The sequence below is a fragment of the Tupaia chinensis genome, unplaced genomic scaffold (genome assembly GCF_000334495.1).
Source record: "Tupaia chinensis unplaced genomic scaffold, TupChi_1.0 Scaffold000280_1, whole genome shotgun sequence".
NCBI classification, from domain to species: Eukaryota; Metazoa; Chordata; class Mammalia; order Scandentia; family Tupaiidae; genus Tupaia; species Tupaia belangeri.
Genome location: NW_006159763.1, coordinates 1,448,572 through 1,466,733, shown reverse-complemented (window position 1 = coordinate 1,466,733; position 18,162 = coordinate 1,448,572). Strand labels below are relative to the sequence as shown.

At 40.3% G+C, this 18,162-nt stretch overlaps 1 protein-coding gene across 1 annotated transcript in view; it reads left to right on the top strand.

Moving 5' to 3' along the window:
* KMT2C (lysine methyltransferase 2C) overlaps window positions 1-18,162 on the top strand; it is a 221,622-nt gene that overhangs the window by 74,732 nt on the left and 128,728 nt on the right. Inside the window, exons 6-8 of the mRNA XM_027772541.1 lie at window positions 5,842-6,004; window positions 13,414-13,585; window positions 15,378-15,492. Of these exons, the coding sequence (XP_027628342.1) occupies window positions 5,842-6,004; window positions 13,414-13,585; window positions 15,378-15,492 (450 nt within the window). The remainder of the gene's footprint in view (window positions 1-5,841; window positions 6,005-13,413; window positions 13,586-15,377; window positions 15,493-18,162) is intronic.

The following is an 18,162-nucleotide window of genomic DNA, read 5'->3' as shown; positions in this document are numbered from 1 at the left end:
CTCTCTCACTCTCACTCTCTCACTCTCTCACTCTCTCACTCTCACTCTCTCACTCTCACTCTCTCACTCTCTCTCTCTCTCTCTCTCTCTCTCACTCTCACTCTCTCACTCTCTCACTCTCACTCTCTCACTCTCTCACTCTCTCACTCTCACTCTCTGTCTCTGGTCAAATTAAAAATAAATAAATAAAGTTAAACAATTCTCTAAAAAAATTAATTGAGTACAAGAAAGCGAGTCTGTTTTCATGCTCTCTGTTCTGTTACACTAACCTGTTTGTCTACTCCTGTATCCATCTCAAACATAAAAAGGTCTATTATTTTGAGGCTACATACAGTCGTGCTCGTTTGTCATCCCAGCTACCTGGGGATCGAGGCAAGAGGATCATGAATTCAAGGCCAGCCTGTGCAATATAGACCTTGTCTGAAAACAGACACAAAAGAAAAAGATATATGTTCCAAAATCATGAATTCATGTTGATATTTTTCTAGTTAATTCAGTAGCACTGTGTCATGTATCTCTAAACATTTTTTATTCCCATACCTAAGCTATAATTGTATCTTTTAAGTTCAGTTGATTTAATTAATTCTTAAATTAGAAGAAAATATTATTGTTTTTGCATTTATTAAAAGTAATAGAGTAATGTGCTGGTGTTAAATATTCAAAGCTAGTAGATTAAAAATGAAATTTAATATCATTTTTGTTTGCTATCATCTTTTGAGTCCACTCGTGATGTAAAAGATAGTTCACTTATTTTTTTGCTGCGATTATGTACATAGTTTTGATATATGATATAGCTATTACTATGATAGTCTATGTCATTAATATTTTGATAATAATACTTTTGTGATGATGAGTTTTGCTAATTGTTCTTACTTGGTTTGTAGCATTTTGTTGGTGGGAAATGCGGAGGTCTGCTCTATCAGTTCTCTTCATGAGACAGGTAGAAAGTGGGGCGTGGTCACCAAAGTTCTATTACAAGGGTTTCATTAGTCCAGAATCTGGTCCATGGTATTGACTCCACATCGGAGTCCCATTAATAGAGTTTCTTATTATTAGATATTTTCATACAGTTTTTAAAGGATAATTTCTGTGATTATAATCTCCTGTTTTCTTTTAGTACTCTTGATAAACAGATTATTTAACCTTTTCTCTTTCTTTCTATCTTTGTTCAATAATATTACATTCTGGGAGAAGCCCAGCTAATGAATAATAAGAAAAGTTGGTGGGAAAGGTTAAAAATAATTTTGGAATATAGAATGTTTAATAATACTTAATATTTCTTAAAACAGCTATCCTAAAACGATTGCTATAGTTGATACAGAATCAACGCTTGATAATTAATTAATTGAACATTTTGGAATATCCTTGAACCTCTGTTGCTGTTTCATAAAACAAATATTTTTAAAAATAATTATTTTATTTAACTTGATTTATTTTAATTTAACTAGAGAGGGGCAGAGTGAGCTGGAAGGAGGGGAGTGAGAAAGCAAGTCGCAGGTCTGGGACTTAAACTGCAGTTGGCCATGTAGGAGTCCAGCGCTTTCAACCACAGTGCCACCTCCTGGCCCGTCATGAAACAACTTTAATCTCTAAAATTTTTATCATTCTGTTTTGTACCCTAGATTTATTTTGAGGGATTCTTTTTTTTCTTTAATCTAGTTAAGTAAAAGTTCTAGAAGTTTCTCAGGCCCATTTTACAATGGATAATATGAGCTCTCACAGAGGTGTTTATTCTTCTAAGAGGGATTTTGGAAAGAGAGGAGTAGCAACCCCAACAGGGTCCTGAGGCCACGACCCACTCCTGTCCCTGGCCTCAGCCAGCCCAGGTCATAGGCATATGCATGCTTGGCATACGTAGGGAGGTCTCCAGACTTGAACCTGGGGTATTCCCATATGTAGGTCAGCATCTCAAGAGCATCGCACTATACCTCTGTCCTACCATCTAGCTGGCTGGGTTTTTTTTTGGAGAGATTTTCACTGTAGGGCGTGTGCGCTCGCCAGACAGACAGAGAGAGACATAGAGACAGAAAGTGAGAAATCACCCCCCAGGGGGGATGGTCACGCCGTAATCCCTTCTCCTCCATTCTCCTCTCGGGTAGCTGGCTGGCTTTTAAAATGTATTCTTGGATTAATGTCAAAGATAATATAAAACTTTACTTTTTATTCACTCCTTTCTATCTTTTGTTTTCTTTAAGATTTTTTTTTTGAGAGGTTTTTCACTATAGGGCGAGTGCGCTTGCCAGACAGACAGAGAGAGACAGAGAGACAGAAAGTGAGAAATCACCCCCCAGAGGGGATGGCCACGCTGCAATCCCTTCTCCTCCATTCTCCTCTTGGGATCTTGGGCACGCACGCACACGCACCCGGCGTGGGTTTTAAGCCACCGGGTCCTGGACGTGAACCACGGTCGACTACGTGGGAGTCCAGTGACATAGCCATTACGCTAACTGCTGGTTCCCTGTTTTCTTTAAGATTTTTAAAAAGTAAGAAAGAATATAATGCTGTCTAGGAGTTTGAAATATTGATTCAAATAATTTTGATTGTAATAGTTATTTAGTTTATAACTCGCTTGCTTTCTGATATGTGGATTATGAGAGTGCTGATATTAGGGAAATTTCCTATTACAACTCGTTCTTTGATATTCTCTATAATTTTTACAAACATTTTTTTGTTGGCTAAAGAAGATACATTCTAGCCTATGCATATATTTTTTCAATGCCAAATGTCCCTCATTAATTATGTAATTGTAACAGATGGGATTGAAGGGTTCACTTAAATGCATTTAGTGTTTTATTTACCTTCTTTTATTTCCTGATACTGTTATGTGATTTTGTAAATTAGTATGTTGGCTGTAGTCAATACTTTTTATAGTAGTTTAGCTAATGTCATAGTCAATTTATTATTGCAGATATGATTAAGAGAACATTGGTGTTTCCAAAATGATATAAAAGTTGGGAAAAGCCTCAGCTTAAACTGTTTTTTCCTTATACATTTAAGTGAAACATATTTTATTTGCCAAAGTTTTTTTTTTTTAACATAAGAGGCTTCTGTACAATTTGCCATATGGTATCAAAATAAGAAAGCCTATATTGTACCAACTTAGCAGAAATTATTGTTATGTTAATGAGTTATAAAATTTATGCAGCAGGCTGATTTTAGTTTCTTCCCTTGATATTTTCTTGGACTGTCAGTAGGATACTTGGACAGCCTCAGTGTCACTGTGGTTAATCTGTGGTCTATTAATACACCAGACATACTTAGTACCTTTGGGAGTTATAGAAACAACCAGTTTCGAAAAAGCTTATTAAATATACTTTATCAACGAAGAGGAATGAGTATTTCTTTACTTCTGTTCTTCTGACTTTTTAATGCAGTAATCACCCTGGAGTACAGAAATAGAACTGCAATGCGTATTAGTCTGTGCACTTGTGAACATCATATAAAACTAAGACGCCACATACACAGCACGAGGCTACAGCCATCTGCTGACTTGCACTCAGCGCAAGTACGAGAGACACATCAAGGGTCACTGAGCTTTCTTATGTGGTCCATCAAGAGAGTTTGAGGGATGTGATAAATTTGTGCCTTAACTGTTGAAAATAATTGGTTTAAACACGGCTGTGTTCTCTGATTAGTGGAATATGGAATCAGGGTAGTACCGTGTGAAGGCAGAGTAATGTTCCTGGAGTCCTGGGTCCCTGTTACATAAGGCTGTTCGGGAGCTGCATTTACAAACGAAGTGACTGGAGCAAAGTCCATTTGGTATCAGTACAGACATCTGCTTCGGGGCTTCTCTGTGCCAGGCAGCATTTCTGGTGCCGTGGGTACGAGGACAGTCCAGTCTAGTATCTCTGCAGTAGGCATTTGGACTAGGATGAAAAAAGAAATAATTACCATGTAGTGGCCTAAACGCCGGACTGTAAGTGTGCACGAGATAGTTACGAGGTGGATGAGACATCTGTGTGCAGAGCTTATACTGTACAGTGCAGCGCCACCCAGCAGAGGCTTCAGAAACACACCGATATCCAGAAACTGACTTGGCGGGTGAGGAAGAGTCTATTATAGTCTAAGGGCAAATTGAAAACAAACAAAATATAACCCAGAGCATCTTAACCTTTTATTATTTTATTAAGTTTATTTATTTCCTAAGGGGAAGGGCACCCTCCGGCTGAGGTGGCCCGTGTGGACCTGGCACCTTCCCACATGGTCTCCATTGTCGCGCCCCTGCTGCCTTTACCTGGCATTTTAGTAATTTGTACTGGTTTATGAATTCTATTGCTCTCAACTTCCCTGTTGTTTGTTTGGAACTTATTTTTTTTTTTGCTTTTACCACTTGCAAGGAGGTGGAGTAGGTAGAAGGAGGAAAGGGGCAAAGATACCTGGATAGCATAATTTTTCTTCAGATTCCCAGCTTTTGTAAAGAAATTTGAATCTCACTGTTACAGGGAGGTTATGTAGATTTATATGTGTGCCTTTAGCCATGTAATTGTCCTTATTTACTTATTTTATGATTGATTAGTTTATTTCACATTGATTTTAAGGCATAGTAAAAATATAGTAGTAGGTCTTTTATGTATTTCTGTTGTCTGTTTTTTTTTTTTTTTGAAGAGGTTTTTGCTATAGGGCGCATGTGTTCACCAGACAGATAAAGAGAGACAGAGAGACAGAAAGCTAGAAATCACCCCCCAGGGAGGATGGCCACGCCAGAATCCCTTCTCCTCCATTCTCCTCTCGGGATCTTGGGCATGCACGCACACGCGCCCGTCATGAGTTTCATGCACGCACACACGCGCCCGTCATGAGTTTTAAGCCACCGGGTCCGGGACACGAACCACAGTCGACTGCGTGGGAGTCCAGTGACATAGCCATTACGCTAACTGCTGGTCTCCCTCTGTTGTCTGTTTTGATAGAGTTTTTAAATAGCTAAAATAACCTTCAACTATACATATATTAAATAGTGTATATTTAGTATTTTCTCTTTTTTAAATTTTTTACTCCTTAGTTTTTTTTTTTTTTTTTTTTTTTTTTGAGAGATTTTCGCTATAGGGCGCATGCGCTTGCCAGACAGACAGAGAGAGACATAGAGACAGAAAGCGAGAAATCACCCCCCAGGGGGGATGGTCACGCCGCAATCCCTTCTCCTCCATTCTCCTCTCGGGATCGTGGGCACGCTCGCACATGCGCCCGGCGTGAGTTTTAAGCCACCAGGTCCGGGACGCAAACCACGGTCGACTACGTGGGAGTCCAGAGACATAGCCATTACGCTAACTGCTGGTTCCCCTCCTTAGTTTTTGATGAAGTGGGTAGGAAAAAAGGGAAATGCTAGCTTCTCAATTTGGAAGGATGAATTGGTGATATGTCAAGCACTGAATTGAGTATCTTAGGTTTTATTATTCTTAATTCCTAAAAAAAAATTTAAAGATATTTTTGCCATAGGGCATGTGCACCTGCCAGAGAGAGAGAGGGAGGGTGAGAAAGTGAGAAATAATCCCCCCCATCTGGTCCCGGCAGAATGGCCACAAGGCAGTCCCTTCTCCTCTACTCTTCCCTTGAGATTCTGGGGACACACATGTATCCAGTGTGTTTTCAGGCCACCGGGTCACGACTCAAACTACAGAATCGGCTATGTGGGATCCAGTTGCCTTAACCTCCCTGCCACCTACTAGCGCAAGTTTTATTATTTTTATTTGCTTGACTACTTAGTATTTTGTATGTTCAATTGTGTTAGTAATGTATAAAGAGGTTTTTGGTTTGTGTGTTTTTAGTATGTCTCTAGCTCTCCTTTTGAATATTCCTTTCTAAGGTTTTATCTAGCGATTTTTCTCTTTTACTCTCTCTCAGCGATGTGCATTTTGCAAGCACCTTGGAGCCACTATCAAATGCTGTGAAGAAAAGTGCACCCAGATGTACCATTACCCATGTGCCGCGGGGGCCGGCACCTTCCAAGACTTCAGTCACTTCTTCCTGCTTTGTCCAGAGCACATTGACCAAGCCCCGGAAAGAGGTCAGTTCACCACAGAGGAATTTTCACAGTCTATCAAGGTGTTTACTAAAAATAACAAATGGAAATTCTCTGGCTGTTGCTCTAATGAATTAAATGATATTGTTTGAGGTATGTGGGGGGAAATTCGTTAACATCAATTTTATTGAACTTAAGTCCAAAAAGTTATTTCCTTAGAGGTTTAGAGATAGTTTGCATGATAGTTTACTCTTAATTTTATAAAAAAATTTTAGAAGGAGATTTTTGCTATAGGGCAGATGCACTTGCCAGAGAGACAGAAAGTGAGAAATCACCCCCCAGGGGGATGGTTATGCCATAGTCCCTTCTCCATTTTCATTTTGGGATCTTGGGCATGCACACAGATTTGCCTGGCGTGAGTTTTAAGCCACCAGGTTCAGGACTTGAACTGCTGTTGACTATGTAGGAGTCCAGCATACGACAACCATTAAGACATCTGCTGGTCCCTAAAATTAAAAACGAAACAAAACAAAACACTATAGAAATATAGAAATACTGAGTATACAGTATTTCTAATATGTACTATAAAGTAATTCATTAAAATTTTAGAATTCAGTGTCTTTTACACTAAAAATACCTCCCAGTTGGAGAATACAAGAGCACTCACTCAGGTGCTATGTCAAGGTGCACCTTTATGGTGTGCCAGACACCACTGTGGTCGGAGACCACGCAGCCCCGATGGCCGCGGCAGAGGTCTGGCGGTGCCTCTCTAGGGCTCATCTGTGTCAGCTGTCCATCATACACACTCATGCTTTTTCATTCATTCCTATCTAAATGGTACTTTATGATTCAGTGAATATGCTTAATGTTTGAAGTGTATTTATATGGGACATAAAATCTTTCCTATTTTATAGAGTTATTTATTTATTTTTGTTTTTATTATTATTTTTAATTCACCAGGGAGAAACAGAGAGAGCAGGAAAGTGAGGAAAGCAAGCTGCCGGGTCTGGGACTCAGACTGCAGTCGGCCATGGGGGAGTCCAGCACCTCAACCCTCATGCCACTACCGGCCCCACTCTTTCTTTCCTATTTTATCATTAAGCAGAGAGTGCCCCTTTTCTTATTATATAGATTTCTAGTGAGCATGTATATTTGGTAACTTCTCCTAGCAAATGGAATTTTTCCTTGTAAAATCTGCATATTTTATTCAGTCTTTTTTTATATTACTGCTTAGTTACCCTTTTATCTGTTTCTTAGCAATGTTGATAAAAGCTTTTTTCCAGGTTATGAATCATGAATATAGCCTCCTCAGGCTTAAACTAATCTCAGATATAGTTAGACTACATGATCATTACTTTTTATCTTTGTGCACTACTGTAATTTCCTCTTTAGTTAAAGTTATTTTGTGTCCACATATGTAATCATATTGCCCTTACTCACGATATAGTCATAAATTATAGGTAAGGCACACTGAAATATCAAATTATGTTTAAGTTCTAATATATACAGGATTTAAAGTTTAAACAGTGTTTTGGATTACACACTGTTAAATCTGGGAGAAAATAGTTATACAGTGCAACTGTACAGGTGTTAGCTATTTAGTGAATTGCTTCAGTAAGTGCATGCACTAAGATGTCAGTCATCAGAGCTGATTATACTCTGCGTAGTATAATATACTTTGGCAGCCAAATAAAGCACTTTTATTCACCCCCTTGTATTCTGTGATGCTTCATGTCTCAGGAAACAACAGTGTACTTCTATCTGAGTATGGTTCTGATGTTGGAAATTTTATTGCTTAATGGCAATGCTACATTTTACTAAAAACTATGTTGTAATAGTGTGTACCCTAGCTTACATGTTAGTAACCATAAATCTGTTTGTAAAATAATGAGTTGTAAGAAATAAGGTGAGATGATTTGCTATCCTTTACATGCCGTTAGTGAAAGGTTCGTGCCGGCAGCCTGAAGCTCCAAGGTACGCTGGAATTACTGGTACTGTGTCTTGTTTCATAAGAGACTGATGGAGACTCACAAAAGCACATGAACAGTAGGGTAAAATACAACTAGAGGTAGGAGATGTACCATGGGAAATACTCATAGAATAATAGCACAGGTCAGGGTGAGACCGATACCCCACATAAATACATACTTCCTAGATCTAACCACATAAAAGCCTCAGACCTTCCTAGCAGTCAACTCGAAGAAGGAAAGATGAACACTTACCAGGCTCATATTATACGTAGTAAGAGTTCACTTGATCCTCAGGCTGGAGGGTAAGTTGACACTGTGTACTGGGGTGAAAACCTGTGCTGAAGTAGCTGCCTTGCACCATCAACAACAACAACAACAAACCCCACCGGGCAATTTCTTTTAACAGCCCTCAAAATAAGCAAGTGTTATAAAACCAAAACCCTGTTGAGTAAATTCTGTTCCTTGGGGATCTTAAATAGTGCAGTGCAAGTCCACAGCTTTCTGCATCTGTCTTCATCCATGGATATAACGTAGAAGACTTTGCAGAGAGGGTATACTGCTGTCTTCATAAAATCTTTGGCTGGTATTTCTAGCCGTCCCAATTGTGTATCATGGTACAAGTTACTTTTAATGTTTTTAAAATGGGGTTATCTTAAATCACAGTATTATTTTGAAGGTTAAATACAGTAATTAATGGAAATCACATAGCAGTGTGCCCTGTATGTAGTCACTGCTTTACGATCTTAGCTGCTATCCACGGCTCGCGGTATGAGGATATATACTGAGTGTGCATACCTAGTGTCACTAGTTGTGTAAGGACAGTAATGTGTTGTGACAGTTGGCTGATTTAGGAGTAAGACTGACATCTTTTTATAATAGTTTAAAAATCTTAAAAAAAAACATTAGGGAAAAAAACCACCCCTACCAATGAGAGTATCCGTGAACATGACAGGGAATTTCACCAGAAAACAATTTTAGGGTGCTCTGTCGTAAACAAACAGTTGGCCCTGGCTCCATTATTTTCAAGATGATGGAAAGATACTGTAACCTGTCTGGAAATTTGACACTGAGTACCCACCTAGCATGCTGATATAACAGATATGCTTCTTCAATAGGAAAGAGGAACAGAAAGGAGCCAGCTTGCGGGATCAGAGGGACTAGCACTTGTAGGAGGGGAAACTGCTGTGCTTGACATGTGAGCCTGGCGTGACTCTGAACAGACAGCTGGCCACTGGAACATGACACAGCACATAGTCCATGAGGTGGTGGCGATGACAGGGTGAGCAGAGAGGCTAGATGGAGTATGCCTTGGACGCCAAGGGAGCAGTTTGGACTTCATCGTCTGCAGTGCAGGGTCCCAGCATGAGATGTTCCAGTTCTTAGTCCACTCCTTGTCTCCCTGCTTGTTCTCTTCCATCACGTAGTTTTAACTCTTTTCACCTCTTTAAGCTTTGAATTTCAGCCTGTTTTGCTTGGTTACCTTTTATCTCTTGAAGTAAGCTCTGCTACTTTCCTATTACCCTAAAATCTGTCATCCCATGACCTTTCTTTCCTTTCTACAGCCAGTTAGGTGAGCCAGCCTCTTTGGATGCCAACAGTAATTTTCAACAGCTGTCATTTTTCTTTATTGACATTCCTTTTGATAGGCGAGTCACTCCACATCGTGTCCTGCCATTGATGGAAGCTGGCAGACAGCAGGGTAATTGTAATGTTGGTGGGAATCAGAGTGCAGTACTAGGTTGATGGTGGAGGTCGGAATGCAGTGCCCATGTGGTGTTGGTGGAGGTCAGAGGGCAGAGCTGGTCAGTGTTGGTGAAGGTCCAGTCGCAATGCCCATGTGGTGTTGGTGGAGGATGGAGGGCAGACTGGTCTGGTGTAGTTGGAGATCAGGGTGCAGAGCCAGTTGGTGTTGGTGGAGGTCAGAGAGCAGAGCCAATCAGTGTTGGTGGTGGTCGGAAGGCACTGCTGGTCTGGGCTTCTTACATACCCGTCTGACAGCCATTGAGCTCCTGTTGCGCCCTCTTGGCCCATGCTTTTATTGGCCTGGACTGTCTAGATGGTCTTAAGCAGTAATTTCACCTTCCAGTTTGACCAAGTGTAAAGATCAGTGATAAGCTCCCTTGGTGTCTTTTCCATGATCCCTTCTGTGTTTATAGCCACCACTTGGGATCTGCCCTCCCAAAGATTCCTCTTTCGTCTCTCCCACTGTTCCGCTGCCATGAGAACTGTCCCCTGCTTCATTTAGCTTCTTAGTTCTGTGCTGCTGGCACTTCCCTGTCCATTTTCGAGTACATGCCGGTATTCCTCACCTTCACTGATTAGCAGCAAAGTTTCTATAGGAGTCAGTATTGGTCATGAATAGTGAATATGACCTGCGCATGCAGATGGAGCTGGATCTACGCCTGTCCTCCCATAAATTAGTTTTAGCTTTAGTCTCTTAGTCTCCTCTGCTTTTCCAATCACTGCAATTAAGAAAGACTTCACTTAGTTGTTTGGTTATTGCTTCAAACCTAAATGTTTCCATGGCTTGCAGACATACATGCACGTATGCTTATCTCTTACTTGACAGCTGCCCAACTATATGGTCTTGTATGTGACCTCCAGAGGGTTAGTATGTGAGCACAAGTCTTTTCTCTCACTGGAGAAAAGGCTGGAAGCAACCTCATTCCTTTGGGAAGTAATGTTTTTCTATCCTTTTCCACATAATATGTAGTAAATGTTTTTGTACTGGATGTGTCACATGCAATTCTCTTTGACTAATACATGGCCATGCTCTGTAGTAATCAAGCAGTGTGACATTAAGAAATGGAGTCTATCACAGAGCAACCCCATCCCTGGGAGGTGATACACCCAGAGCCGTCCTAGTGCACAGGGGCTTTCTTGTTCCAAACAGTGCTGTGCAGTAGAAAGGTAATGAAGCAATGTAAGTCATTTTCATTTTTATAGTAGCCATTTTAAAATGAGTAAAAACAATCATTGAATTAATTTTAATATCGCTTAGTCTGATATATCAAAATATTAATACTTCAGTATCTAGTCAACACTTTTTAAAATAAATGATAATCTCCCCATTACGTCTTTGGATTCCAGTGTGCATTTTATACTTACTGCTCATCTCAGTGGACACAGATTTCGCTAATCGTAGTGACTGATAGCTGCCATGGCACATCTGTGTATCAGAGCAGCATGCTCTGGGGAGTTCCGCAGAAACAATTCACCTTCCCAGGTAAACTGAGCATCTGATAATCAGTTGAGTATTTCCTCCAAGTTCTTAAAGTTTTTAGGGTAGGCCAAAAAAAAAAAAGTCAAAGATTACTTTTTAATTCTACATAGCTTGAAAGGGTACTGACACACTCTCTTATTATTAAGAAAAATAATTTACACAGTGAAATCCTTTCTATTCAAAACAAACAGGGAACCAGCAGTTAGCATAATGGCTATGTTGCTAGACTCCCACGTAGTTGACTGCAGTTCGCGTCCCGGACCCGGTGGCTTAACACTCATGCCGGGCGCGTGTGCGTGCGTGCCCAAGATCCCGAGAGGAGAATGGAGGAGAAGGGATTGCGGCGTGACCATCCCCCCTGGGGGGTGATTTCTCGCTTTCTGTCTCTATGTCTCTGTCTGTCTGGCGAGTGCACACGTCCTATAGTGAAAATCTCTCCAAAAAAAAAAGGAAAGAAAGAAAAAAACCCAAATTTATGACATTTCCATTTTTAGATTAATGACTTATTTTAAATGCCTATGCATTAAAAAGCCATTTAAAAGTGATTTTAGAAGCAAATCCCCACTTAAAAGTCTATCCAATAAGACTTGGTTTGTAGTAGCAAAGTTGAAAAGCTAGGATCCTTGGGACCAGCAGATGGCATAATGGTTACATCCCTGGCCTCCCACGTGGCTGACTGCCATTCAAGCCCTGGGCCTGTGGTTTAAAACTCATGCCAGGCGCGGGCGTGCGTGCCCAAAATCCCAAGAGGAGAATGGAGGAGAAGGAATTGCAACATGGCCGTCCCTCCTGGGGGGTGATTTTTTGCTCTCTCTCTTTTTCTCTCTGGTGAGCACATGTGCCCTATAGCAAAAATCTCTCTCTAAAAAAAGAAAGAAAAAAGAGGAAAAGAAAAGATAGGATCCTTGTCCTTCAAGAGTTCACAGTATCATGTTGTAATTGATTACATAACAGACGTCAGTCTAAGCATATTGGGGAAAAGAATCTTCAGCAACTGAATGAGCATTGGATGTGTGATAGGTGTCCAGGAATATGTGTGAACGGGAAGGGTTACCATGAAGGCACACATCTTCGCAGAGGGGACAGGATCCACAGAAGCACTGGCGTTACCCGGCAGCTGTGGTGGCTGCATCGCAGGTCGTTTGCTATGCCCAGGAAACAGTGAGATTCAGTTAGAATCCGACACTAGATAATTCTAATTTTTTACATTTTAGGTGAAAGAGGAGGCTATATAGATGGCTTTTTATATAAGAAGAACTTAACAGATCTGTATTTGAAAAGACTGCTCTGGATATACAGACTATTTAGCGAAGAGGTCAGAGGGATGATTCCACTAAGAAGATACTGCAGTCATCGAGACAATATAATGGGTTAAAAACAGGAGGAAGAATGAGGTACAGGCAGCTAGACAAGCAAGAGCTGGCCTCTGGTCAAACACCCTGGGTCTGAAAGGAGTTAGGAGTCACCAGTGACACAAAGGTTTCTGACTTTACCCATTCCATTGAGAAAAAAGGAAGAGCTTCTGTGTGTGTGTGTGTGTGTGTGTGTGTGTGTGTGTGTGTGTGTGTGTGTGTTTTAAACATTGTTGGCCCAGCAGGTGGCATGGTGATTAGGGTGCTGGACCCCACGTGGCCAATTCTGTGGTTCTTGTCCTAGACCTGGCAGATTGAAAATCATGCCAGGCTCGTGTGTGTGTGCCCCAAATCCCGAGAGGAAAATAGAGAAGGAAGGATTGCAGTGTGGCCAACACCTCCTCCCCCGGGGTGTGGGGTGATTTTTCAATTCTCCCTCCCAGCACACATACCCTATGGCAAAAATCTAAAATAACAGGAAGCCAGCCAGTAAATATTTTAGGCTCTATGAGCCACAACAGTAACTATCATATAGACTTTTTGTTTTTATTTAGTCCTTTAAAAATAAAAGCTATTCCTAGCTTGAAGGCAATACAAATCAAGGCCCTGGAATCGGGCTGCTGGCTGGACCCCTGACTAATCTTCAAAGGCCAGCTCAGCTCCCATTCATTGGAAGCTGGCGATTGAGGCCACCAAGGAGCCTACGAAACCCAGTTACTCTCCAGACCTCGCCTGTGTGCACGTGCCGCCTTTCAGGGCCAGCCACTGCTACGGGAAAAGGACCCGTGTCTGCGATGGCATCAGATGTCTGAGAGATTTACTGTGCACACTCCCTTCAAGTGACCTTAAACAGTAATGTCAGAAAAGTATTAAATCCTTACACAACAATTGCTTTACTGTTCATTATAGCAAAAGAAGATGCAAACTGTGCGGTGTGCGACAGCCCAGGGGACCTCCTGGATCAGCTCTTCTGCACCACTTGTGGTCAGCACTACCACGGGATGTGTCTGGACATAGCCGTCACTCCACTGAAGCGTGCAGGCTGGCAGTGTCCCGAGTGCAAAGTGTGCCAGAATTGCAAGTAAGTTGTGATTCAACGCGGAGGCGTGTGTTGAGCTTAAGGGCGATCCTGCCGTTGGTGGTAACGGTTTGTACAATAGGATAAAAGTGGTTCATACCATGGTTTTCGAGCTGACTTTATCATGCTTACAAATTACTGGGTGCATATTAACACTTACGTTACTTTGACACGTCTAAACAAAAACTTACCCTAGCAATTTAATTCTCTAGTAGCATAAAAAGCTCACTTAAATTTGACAATTTTTAAATGTGTGGTATTAACAATTTAAGCATTAGGAAAATAAAGCAACTTTTCTTGAGAAGACTGAGAAAGGTTTAATAGGGAAATAGATTAGAACTGTAACTACAGAAACTGAGTTATTGGGGTTAAGTGAGAAAATCAGTGATATGCTTGAATTTGCATTCCAGGAAGACACTTTCTGGTAAGCTTTAATAAAGCCGTGTGCTGTCTGCCGTTAGCCTTCCAGACCTGTTGCCATACCTCCAAGGCAGGCACTGTGTGGCGCTGAAGAGCTTGCAATGGGGTATCTCCCTATGTGTGTTTCATCCCTTGGCCATTTCTCCAGTCTTTTCTGTGATTCTTATTAGCATGACCATGAGCATCTTCAGGAGTCTTCAGACGGTTCACAGGCTGAGTTTTTGTAACCAGGAGGAATTATGCCCAGCACGGCCATGATGTGTCTGCTTTATTGGTTAACTTGGTAGCAGTAAGCATCAATATCTTACAGTCATGTGGAGTAAATAGGGCCACATACCTTTATTTCTTGAAGAAAAGATAAGTATAATGTGAGTAAACATTTGATACCTTCTGTCTGTGCTCAGTTTCTGGGGAAGGAATAAGAGGACTGATGAGTCCTCACCCTCCCATCACGTGTATGGGGGCTAAGAGAACTGAGCTGAGTAGCGCCCGGAGGCCAGCTCACCCATCTGTTCACCTCGTGTAGCCCCACGTCTCACACAGGCGTTCCTCTCCCAGTTCTTCGCGAATTCCCCATGTTATCTCTTCCTCGCCTCTTGAATTACATTTGTCGCATCTGAGAATGATTAATAGCTGAGAATCAAGGCAGAGGTCATACTGGAGGGCCAGGTTCCATTACTTGGGACAGAAGTGTTTAGAGAAAGGTTTTAGATGTTTAACTATAATTCCTAATAATTACTACAAGAGTATCATTCTGAATATGTATTATTCAGCACACCTTGCTTAATGGACATTCTGAGCTCTTGAACCAGCATTACATGAAATTCTCACCTAATCTTTGATGTTATTCCCATGTTATGTACCCAAAACTCAGAGAGCGTAATTACGTCTGAGTCGGTAACAGTTGCACAGTTAGGAAACAGCAGTCTGAATAGAAATATAGATCTAATGCTACATTTGATCCTTATTTTATTCTACGACAGTGCCTTTGCATTCACCATGCCAGGATTTACTCCTCTCCTGCACGGTTAACTCCTCTCTGCACTGTCGTTCCAGCTCTTTCCTCCCAAGAAGAATGGGTATGAGATATTTAAACAGTAAAGTTCAGAGGTTGTCTTGCCTTAACCCCTCCTCCTTTGCAGGAATCCTAAAATGACTAAAGCAAGTTAACAATAGGTGAGCTTTATATTGGGATAATCCTTTAGGGGACCACAGCGGGGGTAAACTGTGTCATTGTTATTATTTTGGACAGAGATGAAACAGATACTGAAATAGATATGAACTAGCAGTTCCCACGACACTCTTTTTTTGATTACTTATGGTACAAGACACAAGTCCAAAGACAAGGCATCATTAATGCTATCTTATTTTTTAGACAATCGGGAGAAGATAGCAAGATGTTAGTGTGTGATACGTGTGACAAAGGGTACCATACTTTTTGTCTTCAACCAGTTATGAAATCAGTACCAACCAATGGCTGGAAATGCAAAGTAAGTTGTTTTTGTTTTGTTTTGCCTTTTCTGAGAAAAATACCCTCTGTATGTTTACATATAGGGCAGACAAATCAGATATCTATTCAAATTTATACATTACCATCAACTTAAATAAGTGCTTTATTGGTGTATAACTGGTATACAACAAAATGCCCATATTTAACATCTATAATCTGACACATGTACACATCCATGAAGCCATCATCTTCAAAATAACAAACAGAGTCACTACCAGCAGGAGTTTCCTGGTACTCTCTCGGTGACCACTTGTAAAACCCTGGTTGTCCACACTCTTCTGTCTTCCCAGGCCTCCTGCTCTCTCTCAGTGTCGATTACGTTCTCTCTCATTTTGTATGAATCCATCATACATTGTGTATTCTTTTTCTGTCCGATGTCTTTAACTCCATGTAATTGTGCTCAGGTTCATCCACATTGTTGTGCACATCACTAAAGATCCCTGCTATTGCTGAGTGGTTGGAGATCCCACAGTGCTTACTGAATCATCTGTTAATGGATGTTTTGGTCATTTAGTTTTAAGCCCTTATAAAGGATACTTGCTATGAGCTTATTAGCTGATATGTGTGTGGTGTGTCACAGGCTAGAAACCCTCGGAAATAGGTAGTATCTTCATATGAGGAAACTGAAACACAGAGATATATTTATTAAATCTATTCATTTAGGGGCCAGCAGGTGGCCTGGTAGTTAAGGGCACTGGACTCCCAGATGGCCGACTGAGGTTCAAGTCCCAGACCTGGTGGCTTGCGTGTGTTCTCTTGCTTTCTCTTTCTCTCTCTCTCTGTCTCTCTCTCTCTCTCTGTCACACACACTTACTCTGTTCCTCACTGGTCAATTTAAATAAAGTTAAATTAAAAAAATAGTAAAACAATTCTTTAAAAACTCTATAATACAGAGGTAGTAGACATTGCAGTTTGATTAGGTAGCTAGGTTCATTAGTTACTTTATATGTACTTATTATTTGTGTCACCTGCATTTATATATGTACTTGTATTAAATATTTGGAACTATATATGCAGCCTCTGGGTCCTCTCTTCTTCATGGTAGTTTCAAATAAGTGATTATTGACTCAAACACTTATTTTTAGATGTCTTCTAATATTTTTCTTGGTTTGAAATTTGCACAAGAGTGACAGATAATTTTCCTCTTTTTTATTGTTTAAGATACCACATTTTCATTTTACCGGTGCCCTTTTAAATACCGATTGACAGTTACTTTTAATTTTTTTTCTAACTAGAAAACAGTTATTCTTTTAATTAATGATACAGTGCTTACTGAATCATCTGTTAATGGATGTTTTGGTCATTTAGTTTTAAGCCCTTATAAAGGATACTTGCTATGAGCTTATTAGCTGATATGTGTGTGGTGTGTCACAGGCTAGAAACCCTCGGAAATAGGTAGTATCTTCATATGAGGAAACTGAAACACAGAGATATATTTATTAAATCTATTCATTTAGGGGCCAGCAGGTGGCCTGGTAGTTAAGGGCACTGGACTCCCAGATGGCCGACTGAGGTTCAAGTCCCAGACCTGGTGGCTTGCGTGTGTTCTCTTGCTTTCTCTTTCTCTCTCTCTCTGTCTCTCTCTCTCTCTCTGTCACACACACTTACTCTGTTCCTCACTGGTCAATTTAAATAAAGTTAAATTAAAAAAATAGTAAAACAATTCTTTAAAAACTCTATAATACAGAGGTAGTAGACATTGCAGTTTGATTAGGTAGCTAGGTTCATTAGTTACTTTATATGTACTTATTATTTGTGTCACCTGCATTTATATATGTACTTGTATTAAATATTTGGAACTATATATGCAGCCTCTGGGTCCTCTCTTCTTCATGGTAGTTTCAAATAAGTGATTATTGACTCAAACACTTATTTTTAGATGTCTTCTAATATTTTTCTTGGTTTGAAATTTGCACAAGAGTGACAGATAATTTTCCTCTTTTTTATTGTTTAAGATACCACATTTTCATTTTACCGGTGCCCTTTTAAATACCGATTGACAGTTACTTTTAATTTTTTTTCTAACTAGAAAACAGTTATTCTTTTAATTAATGATTCGCTCTAGTGTCGGTTCTTGCATCTGCATCCTGGCTGTGACCCTGAGGTGCTCCATGCGCAGCACATTAGGCTTCCCGAGGAGTTCACTGAGGTTTGTTAGTGTCTGTAGACCCAGTTCCACTCACTGGGACAGGGTTTATATAGCACCGTGTGAGCAGTCGCAGATTTTAGAGTATTTACAAGCACAAAATAGTTTGTCTTCAATTCTGCACAGATTTAGTAAAACTAATTTATTTCTTCCTAGAAGAAAGTTAGAAATATTATTTACTATGATCTTTCTTTGTTTTCTAGACAGTTAAATCAATCTTAAAAGTAACTCACGTGGTTCCTTTGAACTTTGTATAGGTAAACTAATATATTCTAGATTTAAGAGGTGGTAAAGGACTAATAGTTAAATAAATTGTCTAAATGTCCTTATTTGTAGAAGCAGAATAGGAACTAAAATTTAGATGTTCTGTCTTAAAATCTGTCTTATTCCAATAGATTGTGGTGTTTCCCTGTGCGGTCATAGTGGACTTACTTACTTAACAGGCCTTTACCTCTTCTTTTTTTTTTTTTTTTTTTGGGGGGGTTTTTGCTATAGGGGGGGCCG